Below are 14,431 nucleotides of genomic sequence, written 5' to 3' on the forward strand. Positions count from 1 at the left end.
CAGACAAAAAAACCATAGTCCCCAAACATTTGAACGGTAGTGTAAAGTATTTTTTTCTTGTCATGTTTACTTTACTAGTTTGAGTTCATATTTTGCTGCAGTCCATTTGTTTTCTATCACTGTGTGCATGTTACTTATACTTTCACAAGTTTTATATTCTACATTATAACATGCTGTAATGTGTCAAGGTTTATGTGCAAACTGGTAAATACCAAAGAACCAAACCATGCTCAAGGCAACCATGTTCAGCTGAACTGCACTATTCATACTGCCACATGTATTATCTCATATCCACAACTGTCAATAAAACATTTATGGCATCAGAATGTTGTCATAAGGCTTTTATTAATATTCAAACTGCATAAGCAACATAAAAATCCCTAAAAAGGACCTTCTGTGGAAATGTATGATTTTTATTTACCAAACCAGTCTATGTTGATCATGCACAGCTTTATTGATGCTGCATTGTGTGAAACAAACTCTACATCTGCCACCATTTAATGGTCATGTGGTCTATTTGTGTGTGTGTGTGTGTGTGTGTGTAGTATGTGAAGTGATTTACAGATCAACTCAGCCCCTCAGAGATTTTGTCTTAGTATTTTACAAAAAAGTTCATGAATATACATGAATATTAGAATGACAACATGTTTTCTCATGGCATAAAGACAAAAGAGTGTTTCTCCCTGAAGGGAGACATAATCAGTCTTCAAACAGTCTAATAACGACTTCCAGGTCCATTTAGGCATCTTCCCACAAATACAGATTTCAGTTTTATGTGAGGCTGGAAAAAAAGAAATAGTGAAGTTTACTTACATTTGAAATGATAATCAGAAATTTTTTACTTGGATAAACTATATGTATTTCAGCAGACCATACCTGTCGATGAGCGAGTCTCTCATGGTAGTAGCGATGGCGCTGGGCTGTGTTTCACTCAATCTGAAGACGCTCTCGATGACGGACAGCTCAGTGCTCGTGGTGTCCAGCCCACAGAAGGCACACCAGTCGTTCACCACCATACCAGCAGCGATCACCTCACTCCCGCGGTTCACCGTCCCAGCCTGCAATCAGTGCAGTTATCAGTGAGCCAGCATCAGTGCAAAGAAATCAAGCAGTCCCTCAAGGGAAGGTTTCTAACAAAAAAAAACTACTTTTTTAAGTCTAGGGTTTAACGATATACGGAATAAGTTTGCCCCTATTAAATCATTTCACATACATATTTAGATAAATACTAAATAAGGCTGAATATGTAGGATTGGTAGAATCAACTATCACTGGCATTAAATTGACAAAGATTAACAAAAAACTAGTAGCTAACTATGGTACATGTTGATACAAATTTTCAAACACATCCTCTGTTGAATGTATTTAGCATCGACCCAGAGTACAAGAAATGATAACAGTGTTTCTCATCTTAGTAAACACCACTATTTATACTATTCAAAAGTTTTAACATTTTTAAAAGAAGTCTCTTAATCTCATCCTAGCAGCCTTTATTTGATTAAAATTATTATTTCTTTCAACAACAACAAAAATATTTTGAACTGTATGTATATATATTTTTTTTAAATATAATTGATCAGTAGAATTTCATCGAGTGCAGATATCAGAGAGCGGTCACTCACCACTAAAGGTACTTGCAGGAGTGATGAGAGTTCATCTTGATCTTCTATGGAGGTTTTGGGGTGGACGAGGCCTCCCTGGTTACTGAAGGCACAGTAACTACCCACAAGCACCTGCTCCGCAATCGTCTGTCTGAACACTTCCACCTTAAGCGTGTCTGCAAGAATCTCTTCTGTTTCCTGTGGACAATAATTCCCTGAATTTAATACAAAAAAACACAATAAACTTTCAACTTTCTATAGTTTCATGAATCTTAAGAGGCTTTTCAGAGAATTCTAAAACATCACTGGGAAATAATATAGAGCCATTAAGACCATTTAAGGTTCGGAGAAAGCGCTGATTTCAGAGCGTCTTCCATTAGGGATGTTCTTACTCGGTCAAGATCAGGATGAACTAGAGCAACGTAGTCGTTACAAGCGATGACGTTCCCCAGCGCAGAAAGACGCTCTTCTACTCTCTGAATGCGCACTGGATCTGGCAGGCAGTTCCTAATGTGCTGTAACTCTTGATCTGTCGTGTTGTTGGGCACCAAGAGACCGTGACGATTTCCTGCACAAGAGAATCCCGAGGCGGATATCATACATCACATATGAGGACACAGAAGTGTAACAAGAACTGATCTGATCTAGCTTCTTATTTTAAAAGGTTAATTTTATCACATTAAAGGTCTTGGTATATTATTTACTGAACCGTCTGTATTTTGATCAACATACAATAAATAAAAAAATTCTGTTAAGCAATCACAAATTTGCAAAATAAACTGGACTGGATACATTTTCTTACCCACACACATTCTGCCAATAATTCGGCATCCTGCTATAGAGGCATGTACAACAGGCATCGTTTCTGACAGTTCACCTTCAAAGACACTGTGAGGAAAAACAGACATTCATATTATATATACCGTATTTTTCGGAATATAAGTCGCACTGGACTTTAAGTTGCATTTATTTCGAACCGAGAGAAAACATTACCGTCTACCGGCTGTAGACGGTAATGTTTTCTCTTGGTTCATGTCAAATTAATTTTTAAAAATTAGTTGCACCTGACTATAAGTCGCAGGACCAGCCAAACTATGAAAAAAAGACTTATAATCAGTCTGGAAAATACGGTATACGCACACACGAGGGATTTGACGAGATCTCATGGCAAGAGATCCATGGTCTCGCGAGAACGTGACATTAACCTCTCTACAGCAGCGATCAAAAGGAAAGTATCTTAACACGTGTATGTATTGTAACGCAATATCCTCTGCCTGTTTAAAAAAAACAACATTTTTTTGTCATTGATTCGTTCATTTAAAAGATTCTAATTGAGAATCAGGTCTTTATGAATTGAGACACTGACTCCATTTAATTATTTTTTTTTCCAAATGTATATAAAAAAAAGACTTTAATCAAGGAACATTTTGTCAGAACCACTAGTAAATTATTGTTTTTAATTTTTTAGAATCATGATCTCCAACTTATAGGCATATAGCTCTAGTCTACATGCTGTTTATTGCTGCATATAATTCATAAAAATAGAAGTTTAAATTCATAAAGTACAAGTTGATTTCAAAATGCAGCTACATTTTTTGCATTTATGTTTTTCAGTTAAATAAAAGACATTTTTTCCTATACATTTCATCATGAGGATTTCTTCAAAACAGTCTAAACGTCTCGTCACAGGCCTATTATACAGACACACACACATCAATATTTTCAGTAATCTAATTTATGACTCACCTGTAAAAGTTTTCTGAACCCCCAATCGCAACCAAACAATATGTGTTTGTGAGCTTGGCAAAGCATCCAATTTCATTATTCTTTTCAAAAGATGCACGGACTGCCATTTTTCTGCTATTGAACTGATCAAATTTGCCTGAAACTGATAACGATAAGAAGAAGAAAAGAAATAGGGTAGATATAAAACAAACATTAGTAACAGAATATAGCGCATACATACGTCATATAATTATGATCGGGTATATTGTGAGTTCCTGCTCTAAAATTAGGTTTTGATCAAAACAGAAACATCAACATTCATATTTCAATAGAGAATTATTATAAAGGATAACAATAATTTCTAAACAGTGCTACTCTCGGATTAAATCTCATTTAATTCATTTGAGAGTCTATTATTTAAAAAATATGGGACTCTGTGGCACCATGATTAGATGAAATAATTCTCAACAAAACCTCAGGGTTAAACTCGTTCTCAGTAACTCTGATTTAAAAAGTAATGGTCCAGGTAACGTTAGCTAGCAGTCGGCTAAATGAAGTAATCTTAACGTCTTATTCATTAAACGCTATCAATTATCTGTCTTCTAATACCAACGCAGGTTAATAATGCATATTACACCCTAAATGTAATAAGTTTACTATAAAATACATAGCAATTAAACAGTAATCTCATATTTACCGATTGTCACTCTGTGTAGAAGCGTGGACAGCCGAGAAACACGTGTCACGTCACCTCTTCGACGTGCTGACGTCAACGCGTTACGGTACGTGATACGTTAGCCCATGTTGTCATCTCATGTTAAACACTACTGCCTTTGATTCAAGCAAAGTTTTCATCAGGCTTTTGTAACGTAAATTGATCAAGTTACCAGATCCTTATTCTTTGAACAATGAAGAATCCGTATTCTTGTTAATAAAGGCTTTTTGTTTTTAAAAATTTAAGTTAGACAGCATTTCTGTCCTTCTGTTATAGAGTATTTCTACAAATGATCTCAAAAACCTTTAAAAAATAAGCTAGATGTTATGTTTATTAATAAAAAATAATATAACTTAATGCAATATAAGAAATAATACAATTAAACAGCAAACAAAAATAATACACTCTAATAAAAGATTAACAATCACATAAAACTATTTTTATTTGCTTTTTTGACTAAAATTGTCAATTTTTAATGAACTAATATATACATTTTGGTATAATGTAGTCTGTGTACGTTTATTACGATAATTTTCTAATAACACTGTAACATAAGATCAAAAGAAAATACTTAAACCTTTCAGTGAGTCATTTTTCCTGCAATTTATTCATTTTAATAGCATAATAAAAATGAATTAGATAAATATATTTTCTGTTTTCTTTTTTAAAAAAAAGCACATTTACATTTCTATAATCTGTTGTTGTCTAAGTGGCTGAGACTGTCGAGCATATTCCCCACCCTATGGTTCCCACATGTTTTTGTCATCCGCTACAAACCTGGGTAGCAACAGGACACACCTCTCCTTACACTAAGGATTTGTGAGCCAATCAGGATTGAGCTTCGGCGTGACGTGGTTTTTGTTGACACATTTTTCGATTAGCTGGCCACCTGCGAAACGTCACTGCAGCAGCAGCGCGCACCCGTGACCCTCGACGTCCACCCCGCGTTTTCTGCCTGGAAACATCGCGAGCTAATCGGTGCTGTGAAAACGCAGGATTCCGGGGGCCGGAGTTAGCGTGGGGTAAAGTCTTGCCATGCCTCAGGCTCGTTAACGCACTATTGATCTGTTTTTGTCCTAGTCACGGTGTCCAACGCTCCCTTTACCGTGATTGCTTCTTATGTATGTTTCTACAGTGTCCTCAATACATTGATGTGCTGTCACGGTCCCAAACCGAATCATCTGCGAACTATTTTGTGTGAAAGTTGCAACATAAAGATCTAATAAATTCGGGAAGGTGTCCTGAGGCATGTACCATGGTTATACCATGTTTTTGAATCTATGTATTAAGTACCCTGGTACTTAACTATGTTAATTATTTAGTACCATGATACTTTTTTTGTAGAAGTTTGATACTGTACAGTGATAAGCAGTACTAGTTTATCCTGTCTGCAGTGAATTTGCAATTGATTATAATAATCTCTAAAATATGTGTGAATGAAAAACATAAGCAATTCTAAATCTATTGTTTTTCTTATTGTTAAAGAAATGGGGTCTGAACAGAGTTCGGCTGCTGATCAGCAGCAGAGGGATCCAGGCAATCTGCCATTACAAGATGAAGCATCTTCATCCAGTGTCCAAACTGATACCGGTCCTGAGCCCAGGGCCAGTCTGGATCCAGACACTGACCTGCCACAATGCCGAATGGGCACCAGAAAGGTAGACGACATGAGCTACATGATAGCCTGCACTAACTGGTGTTAAAAACCCGAGATGTAGCACTGTGAAAGAACTGATTAGACTGGACGTTTTGCCCACGAATGAGTGCCAAATTTAGTGTGGACAACATAAGACATGGATGCGCTGGGATTGAAATGCTGTTTAAATGGGTTTTATGCAAGTCATGCCATTAATAAGTTGTGCAGTATGTTTTAAGACATGGAGAATAAAGCTATGGGGCTCATTGTTTGTATTCACAAACACAATCAGCTGTGCACTTATGTACTGATTACATGATATCAAAAGCATGTATTATGTAGTTGTTATTAACCTGCACTAATGAAGGTATGTATGTATAAATATATCATTATATATAAAACATCCATCCAAAAAGCATCAAATGCTTGGCAATTTTGTCATTTTATTTTATTGACATTTCTTAGAACATGGTGATATTAGAGATACACAGTGTAAAACTGTAGACTGAAACCGAACTCAAATCGACTCATTGTTTATAGAATTAAAAACAGGATTTAAGAAATAAAACTTATTAGTAAATCACTCAGTTTAAGATCACTCTCATTCTTAATAATCAACATTATGCATGACAATGTGAAATCATAGGCTACCGTTAGAGCGAAAGAAAAATACAAAAGGTCTGAAAAGTTTCAGTAAATCTTTGTATTTACATGACCATTAAAACCTGGACGAGGCTGAGCAGACAGCGACATTAGACCTGTCAGAAAATATCAAAATTGCAAGGACAGAATCTGAATTTATTTAAACCGCAGAGTGAGACGTTCACTCTTTTAAATTCTTGTCAAAGGGAAAAAAGAACCAGTTATGTACAGGAATACAGTTGAAATTCCCCCACGGTCAGTCAAGAAAAAAATCATAATAAAAAAACAAAGCAAAAATCTTTAAAGCTATCTCAGATAAAATCTCCATTAAAATTAACCCGCTGTAATTAATTAAAAAGCATAAATACAGTTGGTTCCTTGACTTCCTCTGATATGTTTGTCCTATTGTTAGTCTCATAAAAGGACCATAAAAAACAAAAGGCAACAGCAGCTCGGGTTAAAAGTGACTGTTGTCCAAAGCCACGATCATACCCATTAAAAAGAGGCAAATTACCAGAGAATTCCTATTTATGTATCTCCCTGTACAGTTCTGTATTTATTTATTTCTTCTGTGCAACTAATGTGGTTATAGGCATGGCTTCACCTCGATTTCAAATTAAACTGTGTAGAATACCCATTAATGATAAATAAATAGCTTTTCATATGATAAGCCTCTATTGTTACAAACCTTTCACTTGACCCTACGACAAACATTTCTAAAGATATCCACCTTTGATAAATACACTTTAGTTCCGTTAAACATTTCATCTCAGACACCGCTGAATGTTCAGTGTGTTAATATATACACATAATGCTGGCTTTGCTTCAGAATTCCTCATGAAATGGCATGTTCTGCAACTTAAATGTCCTGTTATTTTTTTCACAAAGGAATATTTAAGTGATTAGTTAAGATTCAAAGAAAAGTCATGGTCACGTCATGCATTTTTAGTAATGCATGAAAGTATTAATGCCCTCAAAGAGGCATCTGAAACTGATATTCTAGAAATGGTCTCAACATACAAGGGTAAAGGTCATATCTGTAAATGTTGGTCATCCTAGATGCAATCCCCATAATGTTAATTTGCCAAACCAGGCAAATATATTGTACAGAAACCTATGGACGTAAACAATTTTGTGTTTGCATATAATTCGGGAGAAAGTTTATAGTCTGATTTTTATGCATTTTGAAACACCTTTATGTTAATGGCAGTATGACCATGCGTAAATACCCCTTGTGTTTATCCATTATTCTTCAAATAAATTGAACATTTTAACAAAAGAGTAACTTCTGTAGCATTGCCACATGTTTTCTTCCGTCACAAGCCATCCTCATATAGATAAAGAATATAATTTAACACTCTGAGCATTTGCTATATAAGATGTCAGGCATACATAATAAACACACAAAGCCTCTTAAGTATGGAACACACTATTGTGCCACATTGTCAAATTCAGTCCATGACTTATCGGACCAAGTGGTTTGCCGTCTTTTTGTACCATTAACAGCCCATCGGACAGATTCAGAGTTGAGGAAGACAATTGGTGATGCACAGTGTGTTCCATTAAAAATACTCCCACCCAGTACTTCCTGTACCCGAGACATTAGATAACTTCACAGCCACATTGCTTGTTATTGCAAGCAGGTGCTCTAGATTTGGAGCTGACTAATAAAAATGCTTATCTGAGAGACAATAACATCAAGTCTTTCCCAAGTGGGCACAAACATGTAAAATCTGCTCTAGTTTCATGCCACTTCTCTACCCACGACAAAGCTGCTCGCATATCAGATCCAAAAAAATTATATATGAGAAGGAGGGTAACAAAAATAAATGGTAACACCTTGTTTTCACTTATTAAAGGCATTGAATAATATATCAAGGTATGTATTCATGTAGCCACTGTTGAAATAACGATGAGGTGGAAATCAATGTAAATGAGCAGTGTTCAGTGTGCCATAGCAGACTTCAAGACAAGGCACAATGTCTTAAAGGGGCACAGTCACGTAACCCCTCCACAGTATTACTGCATTGAGCTAATCTGACCAAAACACCAGGCTAATTATACATTTTTACCACCATCTAATAAAACATTCTATAGTCAATGCAAAGCAATGTCAAAAAGCATTGTCACACCAAGCATCCTTTTAACCAAAGAGCAAAATGGTAATACTTCTGGGCATGAAGTGCCATGCAAATATGGATAATAATATCATTACATGGCACATATCAATGTACTATGACAAATAGATTTGATACTATCACTGTTTCATGTTACATCCCTAATTTTTTGTGATGGAGTTTCTTGCCACTAGTCCAAGGAAGCCTGGTTCTGGCTTAGATTAAAAAACGAAAAAAGTAATTTGGAGATTTAATTCAAAAATTACATTTTGAGAGATAAGGTCTGTGAAATATAAAGGTGCAATTGCAAAATATAAATTTGCAAATGTGAGTCCCAATTGTGAGCTATAAAATCACTTTGAAGCCAATTATGAAGCCACAAATTGGAAATACAAAGTTAAAAATACAGACACAAATGTGAGATTTAAGTCACAATTAACTTTTTTAAATTTATTTTTTACTCTGAGGCAAAACCAGCCTTCCATATAAGTCATTAAGAGATGCCGAAAAGTGTGTGGATGAATTGTTCAGTCTTGCATGTGAACAAATAATTGAGAGTTCAGGCTAAAATTATTCCACATATGCCAGTTTTTGCTATGTGCATTAAAGTACATAGTTGCATGATCGCACTAAAAGTTTGCTCTTTTTTTGTTATTCGAATCAGTGGTTATGTGATGGATTCCCTATAAAGAAGGCCCAAAAGCTTTAAGAAGACCACATAAACACACAAAGAGGGTACAATGTTACTTTGGAAGACAAAGATTTAGAGAGAAAACTCTCATGCCCACAAAACCTTCAACAGACTACTGAGGACTATTCAGAAAACATTCATGTTGGTTGAATGTATTAACAAAATTATTATCTCTTAAGTAGTCGATCCTTTGGGCAGATGTACATATGGCCACTACAGAAGTGACGTCAGGTCACAAACATGCCATTGAAGCCAGTCATTGTAAAAATATGGTGAAATTTGAATAGATGCACAAACCATTGGTGGAGACACATTTGAAGCATAAAAGTATATGCCAGGTAGTTTCTGTTGCCGATTCATGCTCCTTTGAACTGTGATTACAATATGTACACGATTCTCTGCGAAATAAATAAAAAATGGCTTTTTTTGTAGCTAAAAATGCTCATTCAACAGAGAAAAACTAAATGGATTTTATAACATGCAACTTAAATGTGTTAAGGCAAAAATATCAGTGAAACCCCAATGTTAAATGGTAAACTGTGTTAAGTGAAGCCTTATAGGGAGTCTCGCCAAAACTACCATCTTAATATTGTGATTAAGATGCTACAAATCTTTTCTAATCTACATATACGCCTGAAGCTTGTCCAAAAAGTTCCATTTGAAATTCCAAAAACATCAATTTCATCTCAGCTCCTTCCCATGTGCAGTGTATCAGATCAATTCCCACAACAGATGAGCACAAAGAGATGTGTTAATATGGTACAGTCAGACACACTTCACTGTTAAATAGCACAGTCGAACCAATAAAAGCACCCGACAGACATTTTTGAGCTAAGTGTTAGACAATCCACACCGAACACATGAAACTGAAGTCACTTCAATGTAAGACATACAGCATATTACGTTCATTTGAAGAGGATGGATGAACCGTTGAGATATCATCTTCGGTAGGCAACGGTAACAAAGCTATTTCATATTCAGATGTGTTCATTGTTCATGTTCCTGCCTGGCACCAGTGTTTCAAATATTACACTTGGTGAAAAGGTAAGGTCATAGCAGGAGTCGTGCAAAGATGGTTGGAAACATGACCTATTGAAAGCAAAATATAGAGATTGCAAGAAATCAGACCTATTTTGACACAAAATTACTCTCCTATAAAGACCTAATGCCATCAAAAAGAGATCCTCTTTTGTTGCCGACTGATAAAAACAGCAAAAGAAGAAAAGGAATAGAGTTCAGTAGCGAGTGGGAGTAGGTGTTAAGACTGCCCTAGTTATTATAAATCATTCTTCCTACTCTGTGGAAATGGGTAGGCAGGTGAGGAAAGGACACAAACAAACATTCAGATTGATGTTATGAAGCTAATTAGTTTGAAACTGCCTCCTAACCGCCAATAATAAGCATGTTGAAGTCTTCAAGGAGTGCCAGCGGTGAACCTTTTACCCAGTAAATGACAAAAGACTGCAAGAAATCCTTGGTATTCTTTTCTATGGCCTTTCTACCTACATAGTTTTCAAGTTATTTTTTGTCGTTTTGCTTGTTTCGTTTTGTAACACTTGAAATTCATGTACAAGTTTATGTTGACAACGAGACAAAGATTTGCTGGCATTTAGCAAATCTGCATTTCCTCTCTCTCTCCGGGATAAGAGAACGTGATGGTGGTCTCGGTCATATTGGAGTGATGGTTCCTCCACCGTTAAGACTTGACCTGGTTAGCATAAGGCCAGCACACAACTTTAAATGTTCAATAGCCAGAAGTTTTTTCCATTGGGCTTATGCTAAAAAATTGCAATTTGGATGGAAAGTTCTGTCTCAAGCCGAAAAGGAAGAGGATACTCCCTTTCCTCGTCTTTTGTTCCCGTTCTGGGACAAGGTTGTTCTGAAAACAGGCACTGTTCAAACCTCAGCATAGTAGCCCTCACTTATGTTCTCCAGCGTTTGGGGTCCATTGTGCCCCCAGTCCGTCATACCCACTCCTGCACGGGGTGTTTGTAATAGGTCACGTGCTGTTGGACATTTTTGTTCTTGAACTGGAAGATAGTATATACAAGGACCAAAATGCACAGTGAGAGGATGCATGGGATGACCACAGCGATTGCGTTTACAGTGCTGGGTACGTCATTAATGGCGACCATGATGTCAACGTCATCGTGAGGGAGGTGACGGTCCTTGTTCTTTTCTACTTCTGATTGATCGCAGCCCATCCAGTCTTTGAGGATTGATTTTGGGTAGCCTGGCTCCACCGTTAACTTCTGGTTATCGAACTTCCAGTAATCCTTTCCTTTGTAAAAGTAGGTATAAACTAGAAAAAAGCAGAGAAACAAGTAATCAGTACATTTCCATAACCAAAATTCCGCTATTGATCAACAAACAGATAATCCCGCCTCCAAACTCACACCATTGTTTGAGAGAATGCTGCTGGTGGAGATGCTCAAACAAAAAGAAATGTTTTGAAATGCCACAGACCCAGTGTTTGCTTATTTATAGTTAAATGATCTAGTAAATCCTTTTTATGTTTAAAAAATTACACTTCACTATCTGGAATCATTTGAGTTATGTATTAATTGGCATAATTTTATGACTGGAAATTTACTGAATGGAATGAGTTATGAGTGAAAAAGAAGTTAAATCATGCATGCACTTAATCACTGTAGCGCACTGCGCCACTATGTTAGCGTTTAGCTTAGCACCATTCATTTCTTAGGCTCCAAACAGGGACTCCTGAAAAGTGCTGCAAAGTGCTCTTCCACCATACATTATAGATATTATTTTTCACCATACTTGTTTAACTATTCATGTGACCATCTTTAAATAGGGAAAACATTGAAGTGTTTGGTGGCTTCTAAACTCATCCGTTTGGATCCTAAGTAATGAATGGTGCTAAGCTAAATGCTAACATAGTGGCACTGTGCGCTACAGTGATTAAGGAAACACTATACTGCAGCTGTTCCATAATTGCCACCTGCTGGCGAGTGAATTTGTGTTTTCATTCAGCCCAAGCTAAAGATGTAAACAAACAGATGTAAACATGAACCAATCATAGAAAGCCATTCAATATAGACCTTATGTAGCTTTGCCCCTTTTCAGCACTGTGCTCTTTGTCTTTTGCCTTTCATTTGTATTTCCACAGCGTGAAGGTAAGGTCGTCCAAATTTATAAATAAAGAACCGCTTGTTTCTTTAAATGTTCCCAGCCTACTGACATTTATGTCATCAAACATTACAATGCACATGATAACTTTTTTTTTTTAAGTCTACTGTAAGTAAACCCTCTTCACTTGCTAATTACTCTTTAACAGTAATAATATAGAGCTGCTGCAAAAGCAAAGGTTCAAATAAAATTTCTAAAGATGGCTGCGCAGTTGTTTCTCCAACACATAAGGTCAATAAGAAAATATTTGTCTTTTCATACAGTCAGAGATGCACAACCTCTTCAGAAAGCTCAATTCATATTCATGATCACAAAAATAGCTGTCCTTGCACTCAGTGACACAGTATTTCAGTTGTTCCAGTGTTATACAATTCCTCAGAGAGCTGTCAGTCTGATTGGCAATGGCACATAAACGGATGCATTCGAGGCACTCACAAACCGAATCTATACGAGCACAGACCCAGAACTAGACGTAAATACCATGAATAAGTTTTAGACAGCAACCCCTGAAAGTGTGATTGATGAAGTGCTCGTCCTTCCTCTGTTACTTTCCCTGCTCTTGCACTCTTGCTGAGCAAAGACGTGCCAAATCCCTCTTGCAAAATCTGAGTGACAGAAAAATCATGAGCTACAGGCAAACTAAACAGCCCATATAAACCCTCTTGGCTTCTTCATCTTGTGTCCCAGCCCTAGGCTCCATGTTTGAGACGGAGGTTATGACATGACTCACAGAAAAGATGATCGTTCCTACACTGGACATTACTCAAGAGAGGAGGAGAAATCTGCAATTCTATGCAGCAACAGCAAAAATACTTGACTCTAGAGTATGAAACTTGAGGATTTACCATTCGACCTGACTGACACTAGCATCAACATCAGCCTCAGCACAAGTGAGAATAACTGTTCCTCGCTCATCATCCATAGTCAGGAGCCCGTTTCGGTTTCTGTTGAGCTAAACTTTCATTTTGATTCTGATTATTTACAATTCCCCACTTTATTCACATTTTAGTTATATATTAATATTTTGTTTGCAATACAACATAAACCAACATGGATTATTAGAATGCTTTATCAAATATTTTATATAAAACAATTACATTACATTTTCATTCTTGTTATTTTTCATTTTTCATATTTTTTATTTTTGAAATAAATACTGAAATTGTTACAATTTATTACTGTATTGTTTTTATCAAATATTTTATACAAATAAAATGTCTTTACAAATATTTTATATATTTTTTTATTATTTTAAATATTTTAAATATAAGTATTTAAAATATTGTAGTTCATTACTATATTCCTGCAGCCAGTAAATAAAACATTTTAAATAAAATAAAATTCTCACTTGACAGATTTCTCCAGTATTTCATTTCTTTCTAGCATTTTCAAGTCTTTTCAGTTTTCTTTTTAGAGCAAATACATTGGCACTGGCAATACATGTCCAATGCTTTGAAAAGCTATTTATATCTAATATTGTTTTTTAGCTATATTGCCTAGTCATAGTATCACTTTAAAAAGTATTAAACCACATTCCCACTTTACATAGTACCTTCCAATGATTTCCAATCATTTTGACATTATGTTCCCTGCATTAAAACATTTAGGGTCATATGATCCATAACATTAGCTCTCTACCGTAAACATAACATCACATAATACAGTATCTTGTTACAATCAGCTGCCATTTTGCTATATTTGTAATCATGCATCGATTGTGACAGTGAATTTTAATACCCAAAAGTTGTGACTGTCTTTTTCTCCAGACCCTTTGCCAATCCAGACCTGCTATTAGATCACCACTGAGGATGAGTCAGAGCCAAAACAGTCACTGTGACAACACAACAATATTCCAGTCACTGCGCCAAACAAACACTAATCAATTACTCTACAAGACTGAGTGGAACACAAGACCTCAGCGCATTTACTTCTATTACCTACTCAATAAAACACACAAGTATGTTGCGATAGATGAACAGTGTCAAAATAGCAGCAGCAGATCATAAATGGAATAAATAGTTCAATGCATTTATAATAATCTGAATAAACCATTTCTTCCTCCAAGTAATTTCAATCATGCTTACCGTTCCCAAGCAACACTGCGTTAATATTAAATGTGCACTTGCAGGTGTGCATTTATTGGTATCAAACCGC

At 36.0% G+C, this 14,431-nt stretch overlaps 2 protein-coding genes across 2 annotated transcripts in view; both read right to left on the reverse strand.

Annotated features, from left to right (window-relative positions):
• Window positions 1-326: 326 nt before the first annotated feature.
• LOC113103498 (eukaryotic translation initiation factor 6-like) lies at window positions 327-4,152 on the reverse strand. The gene is made up of 7 exons (XM_026265985.1): window positions 4,024-4,152; window positions 3,348-3,489; window positions 2,404-2,489; window positions 1,994-2,169; window positions 1,623-1,799; window positions 877-1,058; window positions 327-781 (listed from the first exon to the last, which is right to left on the reverse strand). Exons 2-7 carry the CDS (start codon window positions 3,452-3,454, stop codon window positions 772-774), a joined length of 738 nt encoding a protein of 245 aa, XP_026121770.1. The 5' UTR covers window positions 3,455-3,489; window positions 4,024-4,152; the 3' UTR covers window positions 327-771.
• A 2,421-nt stretch (window positions 4,153-6,573) lies between these two features.
• Window positions 6,574-14,431, reverse strand: part of LOC113103514 (matrix metalloproteinase-24) — a 34,846-nt gene continuing 26,988 nt past the window's right edge. The window contains exon 9 of the mRNA XM_026265986.1: window positions 6,574-11,429. Coding sequence (XP_026121771.1) covers window positions 11,092-11,429 — 338 coding nt within the window. The 3' untranslated portion in view covers window positions 6,574-11,091. The remainder of the gene's footprint in view (window positions 11,430-14,431) is intronic.

The sequence above is a fragment of the Carassius auratus genome, chromosome 6, assembly GCF_003368295.1.
Source record: "Carassius auratus strain Wakin chromosome 6, ASM336829v1, whole genome shotgun sequence".
In the NCBI taxonomy this organism is placed as follows: Eukaryota; Metazoa; Chordata; class Actinopteri; order Cypriniformes; family Cyprinidae; genus Carassius; species Carassius auratus.

What these genes read in the sequence shown, in the direction of transcription:
- LOC113103498 (XM_026265985.1), bottom strand. Translation starts at nt 3,454, where the DNA reads ATGGCAGTCCGTGCATCTTTTGAAAAGAATAATGAAATTGGATGCTTT. An exon ending in TATTGGCAGAATGTGTGTGG is followed by an intron (nt 2,170 to 2,403) that starts GTAAGAAAATGT and finishes TCTCTTGTGCAG; the next exon opens with GAAATCGTCACGGTCTCTTG. An exon ending in TCCTGCAAGTACCTTTAGTG is followed by an intron (nt 1,059 to 1,622) that starts GTGAGTGACCGC and finishes CACTGATTGCAG; the next exon opens with GCTGGGACGGTGAACCGCGG.